A 17,608-nucleotide genomic window follows, 5' to 3' on the forward strand; every position below is an offset into this window, starting at 1 on the left:
AACTTGATTTCTTTGACCTTGGTGCTCAAAAAGTTCACTGTCTTGTTACTGTGCGTGGCTTTGTTTTCATTAACTTTTTTTTTTTTTCTTTTTAGGGCTGCACCTGTGGCATATGGAGGTTCTCAGGCCAGTGGTCAAATCAGAGCCACACCTGCTGACCTACACCACAGTCATGGCAACACAGGATCCAACCCACTTCTGTGACCTACACCACAGCTCACAGCAACACTAGATTCTTAACCCACTGACCGAGCCCAGGGATTGAACCCACAACCTCATGGTCTCTAGTCAGATTCATTTCTACTGCGCCACGACAGGAACTCCAGAACATATTTTTAACTTTCTTATCATTTCTGTTGGCTTCCTTTTAGCAGGGGATATTTTTGTTGTTGTTGTTGTTACGCTACTGTCTTGAAAAGTAAAGCAAGTGAAACTATTTACATATGCATCAAAGTTTATGGCTAAGAAGATTTGCCAGTTAGAATAGATTTAAACCAATAAATGTGTTATATTTAAATATTATATTCATATACTTAAAGTATGATATAGGAACTACTGACAAGATTTAACAGGTTTTTCATATCATTTTTTGTTAGATTTAATTCATAGTTTATGTCAGGTAATTTATTTTGTTCATTGATCAAAATTTAGTTTTAGCTTAAAGTGTCATTTACTTAGGGAAGCTTATCCTGAATTCCCAAATTGTGTAAAATAATCCTCCCTTTTGCTTTCACATCACTGTGTGCGTAGGTTTTATCTTTAAAAACAATGTAGTAAAATTATTTGTGTCTGATTCCCCCACCAGAGTATAAATTTCATGGGGACAGAAACTGTGGTTTTCATTAAACATCCAGTTACTTGGTACATATACCTGATATAACCTACCCTGGTGTAGCATAGACTAGCCATTAAACATCTAATTGAACCTAAATTGACTTTGTTTTCAACCAACTAACCTTGTTTTATTTATTTTTAAAATTACTTTTATTTGTTATTTTTATTTTATTTTTTAGAGCCGCACCTGTGGCATATGGAAGTTCCCAGGCTAGGGGTCAAATCAGAGCTGCAGATGCTGGCCTGTGCCACAGCAATGCAGGATCCAGGCTGTATTTGTGACCTATGTTGCTGTTTGTGGCAGCTGCCAGATCCTTAACCCACTGAGCAAGGCTAGGGATCAAACCCACGTCCTCGTGGATACTAGTCAAGTTCTTAACCTGCTGAGTCACAGTGGGAACTCCTCAGTAAGCTTGTTTTAAAGTTTGATATATAAGCTTGCAGCTCATGGTCAATAATGATTTACTTTTCTCATTTGTACATATTTTATGGCTTTCAGTAAGTATCTTTAAAAGCTGTCATATCTGTTTTTTTGTTTTGTGTTTGGTCTTTTTAGGGCTGCGCTTGTGGCATATGGAAGTTCCCAGGCTGGGCTTGAATTGGAACTGCAGCTGCTGGCCTACGCCACAGTAATACCAGATCTGAGCTGAGTCTACAACCTACACCACAGCTCACTGCAGCACAGGATCCTTAACCCACTGAGAGAGGCCAGGGATCAAACCCTTGTCCACATGGATACTACTCAGGTACTTTACTGCTGAGCCACCATGGAAACTCCTATCATAGCTGTTTTAATTTAGAAAATTTAAAGGACACTTTGTTTTATTATAGTACTGGACTATATAGTACTTAAATGCAAGGCAGTGTAACTAATATTCAAAATTTTGTATTTAAGGTACCTTAGAAGTTAGATCTAAAACATGGAAATATTACATGTGAAATTCATTTTAGATCATTGTATATTACCATTGTTATATTGTTGTTTTGTAGGTTATTATAGGTTATTATTATTTAAATATTTTTTTCTTTTAGTTCATTTCAAACAAATCAGTTTACTGGAATGGTGTATCAGACAGTACTGCTTCCCCATCGACATTCTTTGAAAACAGGAAGCTTAGATGAAGCTGTAACTCCCAATACATCACCAGCACAGTGGCCAGGTATAAATAATTTACATATGTATGAGTTTTTTCTTGGCCTTTTTGAGTTTAATCAAATAAAGAAAAAGTAGATTTGGCTTGGTTTTTTCATATGATAATTATAAGTAAGTATTGTTAGAATTGATACCTGTTTATTATTCACTACTCACTATAAATTAATTATATAACATTAGTTTTTCTTTGATCATCATACTAAAATAACTCGGATGTTTTGGGTTGTCACTTTTTATACTTTTGCTTTTGTTGTAATAGAAAAAGATTTATGGCAATTAAATTTTATCTCTCAGGTTTGAATCAGATTTCAGTCAGTGAATCTAGAGAAGAAAGTATTTTAATCTTGATGCAATTAAAGTATTTCCAAAATGTAGTCATTTTATGTTTTTTTAAACTTTTTGTCAGCAGTAGCTGTGTTTATTATTTCTCCTAGGAATAACTTCTCTCATTCGACTTTTGAATTCTTCTGGGGAGGAAGCCCAGTCAGGACTTACAGTCTTGCTCTGTGAGATTCTCACAGCGGTGTATCTTAGCCTCTTCATCCATGGCTTGGCAACACATTCTAGTAACGAACTATTTCGGATCATGGCCCATCCTCTAAATGAAAAAATGTGGTCTGCTGTATTTGGTGGAGGTGCGCATATTCCCAGCAAAGAACAGACACACTCAAAAGCTTTACCTGGTTAGTTTTTAAATCTTTTTTATCTTTTTTTTTTCAATTCTAAAGCTTTTTTTATTCATCTGAATGATAACTTTGTTAAGTATAATTACATTTTAATTTATTTACAGAAGTTCTTGTTACAGACCATTTTCTTAAAGCATGAACAAATAGTTTTATGGTAAAGATGCAATAAAAAGTTTCTGGTGTAGTTTTCAAACTTTGAAATACTCATGCACCAGTGATTAGAACTATCTAATGTAGTTTAAAATCTTTTACTGTTGAAATTTTCATTTGTTTTGAAATATTCTGTAACACTGGTTTTTGTTCTATCCCAAATACAGATTCTCTCTTCTTTCTTTGGCAGGAAGGTACTTTGCTATGCCTAGCCCCCACCAGGTAGTGGTATTCTCCATGGAATGTGTGGGCTTTTCCAAAGCTCTTTCAACCATCAGTTCTCATAGCCCTCCCAGTCTTGCAGGCAAGATACTAGCTTTAGAAATAGGCTTTTACAGTTCAGCTTGCTTTGTGTTGTTTTGGAGGGGTTGGGGAACAGTGGGCCAATTTTATTTTGTTTGGCACTTAAAATAAAAAATTGAAAATTTTCCATTAATCAAGCCATATTTTTGATTTAAAACAATGATTAGCATTTTAGAACACCATCCCTGCTTTTTTTTTCTGCTTTAAAATTCTTTGTTTTGATGTTTTCTATTCCTTGGACTTTAACTTATTTTTGAATTTGTTGAAATAAAGTGCTAATCATGTAAAATCAGACTATGACTTGACTGGAAAAAGATTTCAAATAAGGCTGCTTTATGTTCTGCATATTATGATTCCAGCCATTAGGGGTTTTGGATTTCTAAGTGTTGATAAAACTGTGTAAAGTAAATATTTTAAACAATTGTATTACCTTTTCTAATGTGGAAACTATATGTGTTGCATTTAATTAAGGATTGAAACAAGCTTTTTAACCTGAAAAGAATCTTCATGATGCTTTCTGCCTTCAAGTTTTCTTTTTGTTATTTATTAGCCCATATGTGATAAGCTTGGCTTAAAATTTTTTTAACAATATTTTAATTTCTATAACATCTCCTTTCTAATTTTTAAAGTTATTTCCTATGCTTTATTTTTTTATATGGATAAATAAAGGAAAAGACTAACTTATGAAACTCACCGTAGAATATATACTTGACTTCAGATATTTGATTTCATCTAAAGAAAAATTCAAAGTCGCTGAAGGAATAGATTTGTAGGTCTGTTGAGATTAAAGACTGTGATCTTGTTAGAGTTCCCATCATGGCTCAGCGGAAACAAATCTGACTAGTATCCAGAGGACGCAGATTCATTCCCTGGCCTTGCTCAGACGGTCGGGGATCCAACGTTGCTGTGAGCTGTGGTGTAGGTCGCAGACACGGCTTGGGTCTGGTATTGCTGTGGGTGTGGTATAGGCCAGCAACTACAGCTCTGATTCGACCCCTAGGCTGGGAACATCCATATGCCCTGAGTGCGCCCCAGGAAAAAAAAAAGACTATTATCTTATGAATGTAAAATGTTAAAATGGGATAGATTATTGATATGGAATGTCCACATACTTGTAAGAAATTAAAAATACATACTTGGAGTTCCTGTCGTGGCTCAGAGGAAACGAATCTGAATAGTATCAATGAGGACACAGGTTCAATCCCTGGCCTTGCTCAGGGGGTTAAGGATCCAGTGTTGCCATGAGCTATGGTATCGGTTGCTGATGTGGCTCAGATCCCACATTGCTGTTGCTGTGGCGTAGACTGGGAGCTACAGCTCTGATTTGAGCCCCAGCCTAGGAACCTCCGTATGCTGCAGGTGCAGCCTTAAAAAGGCAAAAGTCAAAAAAAAAAAAAAAAGAAAGAAATTCCTTACAACCAGTCAGCAGGTCTCAACTTCAACAATTCCTAGAGCATTCTGAGAACAGATTAAGTAAACACCCTTACACAGTCCAGGTTATTCTTAGTTTAATCACTTAGATTTAGTTGTTTGTAGTTACAAATGCCATATTATGAGCTCTGTCTCTTTACTGAATCCTGAATAATCAAAGTCATCAAAAATTATCTGTATCTATGTGTTTAACCTCTTGGGTTTGGGAGGTGGTAGCTGAGTAACATAGGATACTTAAAACACGTGGTTTACTAATTGGTAGAGCTGTATGTAGCCACATCCAGATTATGTGATGCTCCTTTGTCTGTGGAAACTCAAACTATTTTGAATACAATCAGTCATGTATGTAACTGAAGGAACATTTAACCAGAAGAGTACACTCATTTAATGATGAAGCCTCCTGTTTTTAAAGCTGATCTAAAATTGTGAAGGAGCAGGTAGAAAAAGAAAGAAATGGAAAAAAAGGAAGAAGTGAAGACAGTAGATAGTACAGGCAGTAAGAGTAATAGAAGTAGCAGTCCTGTAAGGCAGATAAACTGACAATTGAAGAGACAAAATCTGAGAATAGAAACTCAACCAAGACACAAGAGACAAGGAGGGCTTGTGGCTTTCAGTATAAGATGAAGTTCTGAAATCTCAGTTTTTGAAGGCACTGTTATGTAGTTCTGAAAGCACAGCAACTAAAGCAGCATGGCAGCTTGATAAATTTTAGGGTGTAAGTAAGCAGTCCTGCATATTCGATTTACTGCTAAACATAGTCATGATGTCCCAAGAGTATAATTGCATTAGGTAATATTCTGTATACATTGTTGCCCAAGGGACTAAAATAATGTTTCAGAAAAGTTGGTATGAATTTGGCCACAATTTACATATATTAGTTTTTGGTGTTTAAATATGGCCAAATGAAAACTGACAAATCTAGAATATTTCATTTACCTGGCAGCCTATTCTGTATCAATGTATTGTGTATTGAAAATGAAATACATGCTCTCAGAACCCCTAAAAATCTGTCTTTTAAAAGTATTTTCATAAACTTGGTACTATGAAAGGATTTTAAAAGTCACTATTTGTTTTCCTTCTTCTGGTAAAAATTCTGATTTTAATTTTCTTTGTAATTATGGTCTCATGAACTAAGTTATTTTTCTCTCTACATGTCTGTTATTTAGTTAATGTACTTTTCGTGACAAAATTTAGTATGACTTAAGCTTTGTAATATAAGAAAATGGTAGATGATTTCAATTAGACGTAGGCTTGGCAGGTGAGAATGCTTAACAAAAGTGTTAATGTAGGGAGTTACTGTAGTGGCTCAATGGTTAACGAACCCGACTAGTAACCATGAGGTTGTGGGTTCTATCCCTGGCCTCGCTCAGTGGGTTAAAGATCTGGTGTTGCTGTGAGCTGTGATGCAGGTTGCAGACACAGCTTGGATCCCACATGGCTGTGGCTGTGGTATAGGCCAGCAGCTGTAGCTCTGATTGGACCCCTAGACTGAGAAACTCCATATGCCATGGGTGTGGCCCTAAAAAAGCAAAAAAAAAAAAAAAAAAGTTAATGTACATAAATCAGTAATTTATTATTTAATGAACTTTACATTGATTTCATCATATTTTAATGAGATTTTTTTCTAATTAAAACTATAGTGTGAGTGTACATTCATGGAGTTCTGAATTATTTTGTTATTATGGTTAATTTTTAAAGTATACAATCAGCTAAGCAATAGTTTTCGAAAAATTACTTTTTTTCTGCTAACAGAAATCTATACTTTTGCTTTTTGTTGCATATTATAAAACAAAACAAAATCTTTTAAGAATTTTTACTGTGTTTTCTAATAATGTTTGGAGTTATAAGAACTGTCATTATTCCCACAGCATACCTTATTTTTTCTTTACCCACTTTCTAACCTCTTCATACCCTTTTTAATTCATAATCTCTGTCTATAGTCTATACCCATGTTCCTTTTGATTTCTCACTAATACTGCTTTTTTTCTTTTATTACTAGTAAAATAGCTATTTAATACCTTAATAATGGAACAGTAGAATCAATTTTATCCAAGGAGTGGCACAGGTCTTGATATTTTATTGTTAGTTTTTTTCAAAAGCAAATAGTTAAGCATCCAGCAGCTATATAGCATCTCTTGGTGCCCCTAAGCTTCATGATTACTTGAACACAACATGAGTTAAGCATAAACTTGTTTTAGGTCTTTCTGCAATCTGAAGGAAAAGAAGAGGGAGCATGACAAGTTTCAGATCATTGCTTATTTGCAAGGAGGTGTCACTTAGGTCCTGTTTACTTGTAGCATTTCAGATAATATAACATTCATTACTGTGGACCTATTTGCCATTTTCCCACTATTGTCCTTGTTCATCAAAAGTGTTTTGATAAGAAGTTTTATACTTCTGGAGTTGAGTCTGTAATTTTAAACATTTCCACACAGTGTGGTAAACTTTTTATTATCATGTGAGGTATCTCGGTTTGCGCACTTTACTTTCAAGTATTTTTCTCTCTTTAAAAAGAAGTGCCTTATGTTTTGCTTTTAAAAAATCTACTTTTTTAATAGACATAGCAGTTTTGGTAAAATCCATGAATTTAGCATTGTTAGTTTTATTTTTTCCCTTAGCATCTGTGTTCATGTCACATGCCTTCTGATAATCTGAAAACAAAACAAGAATAATAGAAATACTGAAGTCAAGTGATAAATTTATCCTAAAACATAGCATTAAGTTTTTGACCAATTAAGAAAAATACCCATATATTCTTTTTACTTAGTGAGAATTTGGGAAAACCAGTGTTTAAGTTTTAGAGTGTATAAATGTATGCAACAGATATGTTAGAAACATGATTGCCAGTTATCAGTTGCTTATAAGAACAGAGAAAAAATTGTACATTGAATCTGATGGTTCCTTTTAAAGTCATTTGGAAGATTACATAATAATCATACCACTTTTTAGCAATCTCAGTATACTAATTTTATTAATCTTAATTTCATTTTTTCTGAAATAACTAAGTTACTTTGTTAAACTCAGCTTGGCTGTAGCTTGATATAATGCATGAGCATGCTGTTTATGCAAGCTGAGTAGCTTCAGGCAATAAAACAAAATTGTATTACAGCACAAATACTTGTATTCCTTTTGGGAGGTAAGTAAATTCTCATGGGAACCGTTGAAAGAGAATATTGGTGCGCCTTAATATGTAGCTGTTTACTTACCAGCTAGACATTGCCTATGTCCAGTGAATCCTTGATTTTCTACTGGTGATTTGCATTTTCTTAACTTAGTGTTGATTAAAGATTTTGTATAACTTGGAGTTCCCGTGGTATCGCAGTGGAAACGAATCTCTCTAGGAACCATGAGGTTTCGGGTTCGATCCTGAGTTAAGGATCTGGCTTTGCCCTGAGCTGTGGTGTAGGTCACAGACGCGGCTTGGATCTGGTGTTGCTGCAGCTGTGGTGTGGACGGCAGCCGTAGCTCTGATGAGACCCCTAACCTAAAGAAAAAAAAGATTTAGTATAACTTGTTTTTCCATACTAATGCCCTTAATATTCTAAAGTATAATACTAAGAGAATAATGGCTGTTAAGTGTTTAGTGGTTAAAACAATAAAGATTGCATTTTCTCTCTCTTCTTTGTTATTCCATTCACTAGAAAATTCTATTTCTAAGCCATTTCTAAAAGTTTGAGTCATTTTAGAATAAGTATTTATGGTATTTGAATTTTTTTGTATTTTCAGTGAAAAATGTAGTTTTATCATAAATAAAAGGCCAAGTGATTACTGAAGAGTCTCATAAGTGAGTTGTTGCCTTTCATTATCATTAACATCCCATGATACTCTTCTGCACTCCCCTCCCCATGATATTCTGAAAACACAAAATAAAAAGATGTAGATAATTTTCTGTCATGGTCTTAGCTAAATTATGGACTCATTTTTAGACAGACATTACATCCTGTTATCTACAAATAGATTAGATAAGTCAACATTCGTAGAATAAGGAACAAATTGAGATAAAAACAAAGATTGCTATACAGGGTGATTTTTGTTTCACTTCTTCCACTGTTTTCTTACCTTACTATTATAGTAATAGCCTCAGGGAGTTCCCCTCGTGGTTCAGTGGAAACAAATCCAACTAGTATCCATGAGGATGTGGGTTTGATCCCTGGCCTTGCTCAGTAGGTTAAGGATCCTGCATGGTCATGTGGTGTAGGTCGAAGACATAGCTCAGATTCTTTGTTGCTGTGGCTATGGCATAGGCCAGTAACTGTAGTTCCAGTTGGGCCTCTAGCCTGGGAACTTCTATATGCTGCAGGTGTAGCTCTAAAACGTAAAGAAATGTCTCAGTTTGGGTATGTAGTTAATCTTGGGTTTTATGTTAAACTAGATAAAATCAGTACAATAAAAATAGTACTTATTTTAGTAATACTTTATTTTGTTCTTGTTAGTTTCTTCACTGGTGGAGGAAGGAGAGAAACAGAACAAACGTTTTAGGCCGTCAAAAATGTCTTGCAGAGAATCTGCCCCCGTGACCTCTTCCTCACCACCAATAAACCAGGAGTCACCTATAGTTAAAGAGAAGTTCATCCCACCTGAACTCAGTATCTGGGACTATTTCATTGCTAAGGTAATAAAAGTGTTATCCAAATGATCTCATTTGTGTTTAAACAGAAGTTTAAATGTTTAAAATAAATGTGATTGTGCTTCCAAATATTTTCCCACAATGATGCAGAAAATTTTCGTTTTTTTTAGGCTACATTATCCCAAAATATATCCTGAAATATTTTGGCAATATTTCAACCATTTTTCAAGTAGTCCTTTTATAAATTACGATTTTTGCATTTTAACAAGACCAAGTTCTTAGAGTTCCTATCGTGGCTCAGCAGTAACAAACACAACTAGTATCCATTAGGATGTGTGTTCCATCCCTGGCCTTGCTCAGTGGGTTAAAGATCTGGTGTTGCAGTGAGCTGTGGTGTAGGTTGCAGGTAAGGCTCGGATTCCGAGATGCTGTGGCTGTGGCGTAGGCCAGCTACAGCTCCAATCCAACCCCTAGCCTGGGAACTTCCGTATGCTGCGGGTGTGGGCCTAAAGAGATGGAAAAAAAAAAAAAAAAAAAAGACTAAGTTCTTGGCAAGATGAAAAGATAGATTGATTAACACCATAATGCCAGTGTACTTGATAGTAGTTAAGGAATCAAGACTGCCAGCAGTCAAACTGCCATCCACACTCTTAATTCCTTTTCTGCACTCCAGGCAGTCCTGCATTGTTCTGATATACATAGATTTCAGTTTTTAGTTAAATAACATCAATCCCTCAATGCTGTTCAAATGTAAACTTAACAACAGTTTATTAAATATGAGTAATCACATAAAGTATAAACTTCTTGCTAGCTTTTCAGTCCATAAATCACTGTGTAAAAACTGATGTACTTCATGATTAGTGACCAGTAAACAGTTCCTTCAGGGTCTGTCTGTGATTCATCATTTACCACCTATCATTCAGTATTCAGTTCATACGTAGAAAGAAAATCATGTAGTCATCTTACCTCCTTATCTCCTGTGATAAACCAAAGTGACATTTTACGAAACTGTCAGAAAAACGGAAAAGGGAGCTGGCTGACAAAGATGAACAGAAAACCAAAAAGTGAAAAGTGATAGGACTGAAAGTGAAATTCAAATAAAATGTAAATTAAGCTATAGAAAAAATACCTAATTAGGGGAATATTGACATTGCTGTCATTTAAAAGATTTTAGATATGTAGCCAGAGGAACTTAGTGAAGCTTAACTTATCAACATAAATGGGGAAATTGTGACAAAAGAATGAAAATATCCCAGAGATAGTGAAATTGGCCAAAAAAACCACTTCACATTAAAGGAACTCTGCATAATATTTCACACTATTGAAAAATGCAAAGAATAAAAAGTTGGAAGCTGATACAACTTAGGAAGGAGTATGACAGTTTGCTAAAGATTAAAAAAGATCCTTCTTTGTATCCTGAGTTATATCAAGTTAGAGGGCGGCCAGCACTATTTACGGTACTGTTGATGAATTTCTTATTAAGAAAACACACTTTAATTCTCAGTGTTTCTAATATTTTAATTATGGTATACTAAATAACTATTTTTACTATTTTTTTTCATTTTCCTATACATTTATAGCTAACTTTAAGAGTTTTTATTATTTTGCTAAATTTGTTTAATGGTCACAGAACATTTGTAATCTTTCCATTGATTATTAAGATTGCTTTACACGGTTTCAGCTTGCATCGTCATTTTTACATTCCTGTACCACGATGCCAAGCAGGAACTCTTTTGGTATCCTCTGATTCTGCTGTGATCAGCCAAATTCCTCACTTTCTGAACTTGTAGGTGTTCTCCTTACTTCCTTATATTAATTGTCAGCTTACTGCTTCCTGATGACACGAATCCCTGAGTCCTGTAAAGCAGTGGATTTTATTTTTCACATATTCTGCATGCTTCAGGGTAAAGAAAGTGATTTATATCACCTTGTTACACATTGCCTTTTGCAGAGGCATTGATTCATTCAACAAATGTATATTGAGATTTTATTTGTATTGGAATATCTTTACTTCATCTTCATTTTTAAAGCATAGTTTTCCTGGGTATATGATTCTTGATTAGCAGGCCTTCTTTAGTTGTCTTATTCCTGGATCTGGTTAAATTTCTGGCTGGTCTGCCCTTGCTCCAATCTGTATCACAGTCTTAGTCTAGTTGAGATGTTAGCCTTCCCTGTTTGCTGCTGATAATTCTATTATTTTTGACAGTGCTTCTGGGCATGGAATTCTTAGTAAAATCATCCCCCTCTGACCAGGCAGCAGTTTTTTCCCTCACAGTGCTGGCCCTGATAAAACAAATGGGACCACAGCGTGCCAGGGTGGGGATAGATAACCCCCAGCCAAAATGTCAGCTGCTTACCTCTACAAGAGGTTCAGTATATTTTTCTTAATAACTGCTTTTCCATGAGTTGTATGTATTTGGTCAGTTTCCAGTATCTTCAAATGATTGTTTTTGAAAACTGTGTCCAGTTTTATCCCTCATTTTGAGGGAAAGGTCTTACCAAGCTTCTTGCTCACCTTTTCCAGAAGTAAGTTTTGCCCTTCCTGCTATGTTTCTTTATTGAGCTTCCTTGGACCAAAGATTTTATGTTTTCTTTTCAACATCCTCACTCTTAACTGATGACCTCACCCTATAAGTCATTTTTAAAAATAGAACCAGATAAAACTCTCATCATTCTGTCATGAAGCTCCCATCTTTTTCTCTCCTCTTTTTATTATTGATGGTGTGTCCTTACTATCAAAGACTTTAGTGCTGCTGTGAATCCCATCCTTGCTTTTCTTCTCTTCTCTTTTCTATGTCTTCAACTCTTTCCTCTCTATTGACTCCTTCCAATCAGGATAGAAATGTGCTCTGCTATCTCCCATTCCAAATCCTGCTTTGACCCCCATACTTTTTCCAGCTATTACCCCATTTCTCTGCTTCCCATCCTCATTCAGCTTTCCCAACTGTATGCACATTTTCTTTCTATTAACATAGGTCCTGTTCATATTTACCCATTGTATGACTTATGATACAGCTACCCCACTGAAATCATTGTTGTTGAGATCCAAGTGGCATCCATACTATTGAGTATAATGGAAACTTCTTTATCATCATCTTATTTGACCTCTTAGTCATATTCAACCCATGTGACCATTTCCTTCTTTTAGAATTACTTTTCTCTCTTGTTCTCTTGAATTTCTCTTCTATTTTCTTGCCTAACCTCAGTATTTTTTTTAAAAAGTCTCCTTTCTTTATTCTTCTTTTTCTACCTGACCTGGGAATCTTAATCTTTGAGATTTGGGTTTTTGATATTTGTTTTCCTCAGTATTTCCTCTCTCACAACCCAGGTCTTTCCATTTTAGTAAAGGGCATCTTCATCCTTATAGCTGCTCAAGCCAGACACCCAGAAATCATCTTCTCTTTCTCTTTCCCTTCCTCTCCAAATTGATCAGCAAATTTTCAGTGCTTTCCCCAGAGTACACTATGAATGCGTTAGTTCTTGTCTTAGTTACTGATGTCTTCAGTTCTACACTTTCTATTTGACTTTTCTTCTGCATGGTCATAGTAATATTTTTAAAGTATCAATCTCAACACTTGTCCTGAACTTAAAACTCCTTAGTACCGTTTCATTATTTTACTGTGTTGTGTAAAAACCCTTCCTGATGTGTCATTTGTTCTCTTCAACTTCTATTCCAACACTTGTCTTCTATAGTAGGCTTCAGCCAAACTACTGTTTTTTCCATACCATACTCTTTCCCATATTAAAGCTTTTCTATATACCATTTTTACTACCTAAAATGCTTTTCTTCCCTCTTGTTATATGGCTTATTCCTTGTTCTTTAGGTCTCACTTAAATGCCACTTTTCAAAGAGGCCTTTCATGATCATCTTACCTCACTTCTTTTAATGTTCTTGATCCCACTAGTGTCTCTTTTTTTATAGCACAACTAAATGTAATTTGTATTTAGTTTTCTTGTATTTGCTTATTTTTTTCCACTACAATATAAATTCTTTGAGGGAAATAACTATGCATATGTCTTAAAATTTCTTATATGGGTTATCTTTTGACACATAATGGATACTTAATTTTTTTTTGTTGATTGGTTAAATAAGAGAAGTGTGTAAAGTGATGTCGAAGGCATAGAATGTCAAAAAAGAAGCAGCCAAATACAGATTACTTTACTTTCTTATAATGAAGTACCTGAAGTTGGGTTAAATTGCTAATTTTAGATTATATAATTGAATGTATTAAATCGTATAGTTGCCTGATAAATTCTGGAATTTTTTATTTTAGCCTTTTCTACCCCCTTCCCAAAGTAGAGCAGAATATGATTCAGAGGAGAGTCTGGAAAGTGATGACGAAGACGATGATGTTTTAGCTTCAGATTTCCACCTCCAAGAGCATTCTAATTCAAATTCATATAGGTATGGAATATTTAACTTTGGGCTTCTTTAAAAAATTAATTATGTATTTTTGAAAATAATCCTTGTAAAATTAATAGCTTGGTGACCTATTGTAACTCAGATATTTTTAATTGAAATTGTTAATTACTTCCCTTAACAATAATTCCACAGTTAATTTTTGATTACCCATAAATGCATGATCTATACTTTTTCACTTCTCACATACCTTGCTGCCAGGTCATTCCTTGCCTCTTGCTCCCTTGCTCCTGGGGGAAGGAAAAAAAAAAAAAAGGAAAAAAAGCACTGTTTTATCCTAAAAAATCTGACACCTTTTTAGTACATGAGTACTCAAAGATGTCAATGATTACACTTTAAAAATGTTCAAAACAGGAGTTTCTGTCGTGGCGCAGCGGAAATGAATCTGTCTAGGAACCATGAGGTTGCGGGTTCATTCCCTGGCCTTGCTCAGTGGGTTAAGGATCCCGCATTGCTGTGAGCTGTGATGTAGGTCACAGACACAGCTCAGATCTAGAGTTGCTGTGGCTCTGGTGTAGGCCAGCAGCTATAGCTCCAATTCAACCCCTAGCCTGGGAACCTCCATATGCCACAGGTGCAGCCCTAAAAAGCAAAAAAAAAAAGATCAAATCATTCACCCCCAGAGCTCCACTGCCTCATTATCCTTGCATGCATAAGTGACAGTATATCATCTTGTCTCTACTGATAATGTTTTTATATGTGAAACATGGTATATATTTTATTACAACATGGTGTATTTATATACACACACATATATATATAGTTATGACATAGTATAAATATATTTTATTGTGACATGGTATATGTCAAGCAAGTATTTTAGGGAAAATTAAGTACTCCTTTACTGAAAAGAAAAATTGGAGGGGGGATCAAGATGACAGAGGAATAAGATGTGGCACCCACCTTCTCCCACAAACACATCAAAAAAAAAAAAAAAATCTACTTGTAGAACAAGTCACCCAGAACATCTACTGAACATTGGCAGAAGATCTCAGACTTCCAAAAAGGGAGGAAACCCTCTACAAAACTGGGTAGAAAAAAAGGAAAAGAAAAAAAAAAAAGAGAAAAAAGGAAGTGGGTTGGGACCAAGACCCCTGAGAGGGAGCTATCAAAGATGAAAGGAATCTGTACCCTGGGAGGCCACCTACCGACCAGGATACCAACCAGGACAGAGGGGGAGCCTCAAAGCCTTGGAGTAAATCACAGCAGCTGGACTGAGGAGGGCAAAGCAAAGAGAGAGCTGCACAGACCATTGGTACCACCGCCCCACACACCACACCAGGTGGGGCTGGATGCTAAGACTCCAGCTTCAGAGGTCAGTTCTAGGGAGAAGACTAGGGTTGAATGTGTGGAAACACCCACTTGTGGGGGAGTTTAGGGAGCAGTGTGCCATGGACTGGAGAGTGGCACATCACAGCTGAAGGAGTAGGGGAGGAGACCTAGAACCAAAGGAGAAGCAAGGTGCCATTATAGCGGATTGTGAGGGGAGGGGGGAGTGAAAACACCATAGGAATTTTTCTCTGTATATGCAGCAGATCTCAGGTGGTGGGTTGCCTCTTGTGTGGGCTACAGGGATGGCTGCAAACTCTCAGACTCCTAAAGACCCCAGTCATTTCAGGGAGCAGCAGAGGGTCCTGTGGCCAAGCTCCCCCCATTGCTGTCACCTCCTTGGGAATGTACACACCCTGCCCTTTCCACTACCAAAGGCTCTGGGCACTGTCCCCACCTCTCTGAGCAGGCTGCCACCCTCACCTCCCTGTGGGTCCTTATCACTGCCAAGGGCTCCTGGCCCAGGTACTGCCTACAAGCACTGCTCATTGCCACCACCTCCCAGGCTACACACCTTCACACCCCCTTTAAAGGGGATAATGGCCTGCACGGCATGAGGAAAGAGAAAGCATCTAAACTAAAAGGAGCCCTCCTGCCAAAAAAATAATAAATCTCCACAAGCTACCCAGGGATGCTCCCACTTATAAACTACAGTAGGTAATTATTTTCCCTTAACTCACAGAATAAGAAGAGATAAGCAAAATGAAGAAGCACAAGCACCATTCCCAGTTAAAAGAGCAGGAGAATTCCCCTTGAAGGAGCAAACAATGAAACAGACCTACGCAGTCTAACAGATACAGAGTTTGAAAAGGAGTTAATGAAAATACTGAAGGAATTAAGAACAGCTATCAATAGTAATGCATATTCTTTATAAAGGAACTAGAAACTATAAGGAGGATTCAGGAGAAATTAGAAGATTCATTTGCAGAGACGAAAGCTGAATTAAAATCATTGAACAGCAGAATAAATAATTCAGTCAAACAAATAAGTGATTTGGAAGATAGAATAATGGAAATTACCCAACCAGTACAGCAGACAGAAAACCAAATGAAAAAATATGAAAGCAATATAAGAAATCTATGGGATAATATAAAAGGTGCCAATCTACGCATAATAGGGATTCCAGAAGGAGAAGAAAAAAAAAAAAGGAGATTGAAAATGTATTTGACGAAATTATGGCTGAAAATTTTCCAAATCTAAAGAAGGAAACAGGGGTTCCCATTGTGGTGCAGCAGAAATGAATCTGACTAGGAACCATGAGGTTGAGGGTTTGATCCCTGGCCTCACTCAGTGGGTTAAGGATCTGGCGTTTCTATGAGCTGTGGTGTAGGTCACAGACACAGCTCAGATCTGGCATTGCTGTGGCTGTGGCTGTGGCTGTGGTGTAGGCTGGCAGCAGTAGCTCTGATTCGACCCTTAGGAACCTCCATATCCCATGGATGTGGCCCTAAATAGCAAAAAAATTAAAAAAATAAAGAAGGAAAAAGATATTCAAATATGGGAAGCACAGAGGGCCTCAAACAAGTTGAACTCAGAGAAACCTACACCAAGACATATTATAATAAAAGTGGCAAAAGATAAAAATAAAGAGAGGATTCTAAAGGCAACAAGAGAAAAACAAAGACTCAGAACCCCCATGTGGCTATCTGCTGATTTCTGTACAGAACAGTACGGGCAAAATATATTCAAAGTACTTAAAGGGAAAAATTTGCAACCTACGCTGCTCTACGCAGCAACATTATCATTTAAAACAGAAGGAGAGGAGTTCCCATCGTTGCTCAGCAGAAACGAATCTGACTGGCATCCATGAGGACACAGGTTTGATCCCTGGCCTTGCTCAGTGGGTTAAGGATCCAGCATTGCCATGATCTGTGGTGTAGGTCGAAGATGTGGCTCAGATCCCATATTGCTGTGGCTGTGGTGCAGGCTTCCAGCTACAGTTCCGATTTGACCCCTAGCCTGGGAACCTCCATGTGCGATGGATGTGGCCCTAAAAAGACAAAAGACAAAAAAATAAATAAAATAGAAGGAGAATAACTTTCTCAGACAAAAACTAAAAGAATATAGTAAATCTAAACCAATTCTAAAATAAATATAGAAAGTTCTCCTCTAATTAGGAAAGAAGTAAGAAATATACAATGGAAGGAATCACAATTGGAAGGTAATCACTTAAATAAGCCAGTATACAGATCAAAAAAAAAAAAAAAAAACCTAATTGTGAATGCAATAGTAAACACAAGGAACAACAAAAGGATAAACATGCAGATGTAAAGGACATCAAAATCATAAAATGCGGGAAGAAGAGTAAAAATTTAGACTCTTTTTTAGGATGTGTTTGAGCCTGTATGACTGTCAGTCTAAAGCAAACAGATATAGGATGGGGTTAACATGTGAAAAACAGGCAACCACAAATCAAAAACAAACGATACATTCACAAAAACCAAAAAGAGGACACAAACATAAAATAAAAGGAAATCTTCCAACCCAAAAAAGAAGAAAAGAACAAGGGAGAAAGATAGAATCAACTAGAAGACAAGTTTTAAAATGGCAATAACTAGGTATTTATCAATAATTACCTTAAATGTCAAAGGACTGAATGCTCCAACCAAAAGACCTAGAGTGGCAGACTGGGTAAAAAAAAAAAACAAGAGCCTCCAATATGCTGCCTGTAAGAGACCCAGTTTAGAACACAAATAAATTGAAAGTCAGGGGTTGGAAATAGATATTTCATGCCA

At 36.3% G+C, this 17,608-nt stretch overlaps 1 protein-coding gene across 14 annotated transcripts in view; it reads left to right on the plus strand.

Annotated features, from left to right (window-relative positions):
• Nucleotides 1-17,608, plus strand: part of DMXL1 (Dmx like 1) — a 141,342-nt gene that overhangs the window by 74,794 nt on the left and 48,940 nt on the right. For 8 of the 14 annotated variants that reach the window (XM_021084669.2, XM_021084670.2, XM_021084671.2 and 5 more), the window contains exons 27-30: nt 1,867-1,994; nt 2,422-2,670; nt 8,991-9,169; nt 13,399-13,529. In XM_021084669.2, the coding sequence (XP_020940328.2) occupies nt 1,867-1,994; nt 2,422-2,670; nt 8,991-9,169; nt 13,399-13,529 (687 nt within the window). Of the gene's footprint in view, nt 1-1,866; nt 1,995-2,421; nt 2,671-3,013; nt 3,128-8,990; nt 9,170-13,398; nt 13,530-17,608 lie in introns of all 14 variants that reach the window. The other 6 variants (XM_021084664.2, XM_021084666.2, XM_021084667.2 and 3 more) reach the window with 1 other exon arrangement.

The sequence above is a fragment of the Sus scrofa genome, chromosome 2 (assembly GCF_054392235.1).
Source record: "Sus scrofa isolate SSC_HxYL_T2T_F1_AM1 chromosome 2, Sscrofa_HxYL_maternal_Yorkshire_Landrace_v2.0, whole genome shotgun sequence".
NCBI lineage: Eukaryota > Metazoa > Chordata > Mammalia > Artiodactyla > Suidae > Sus > Sus scrofa.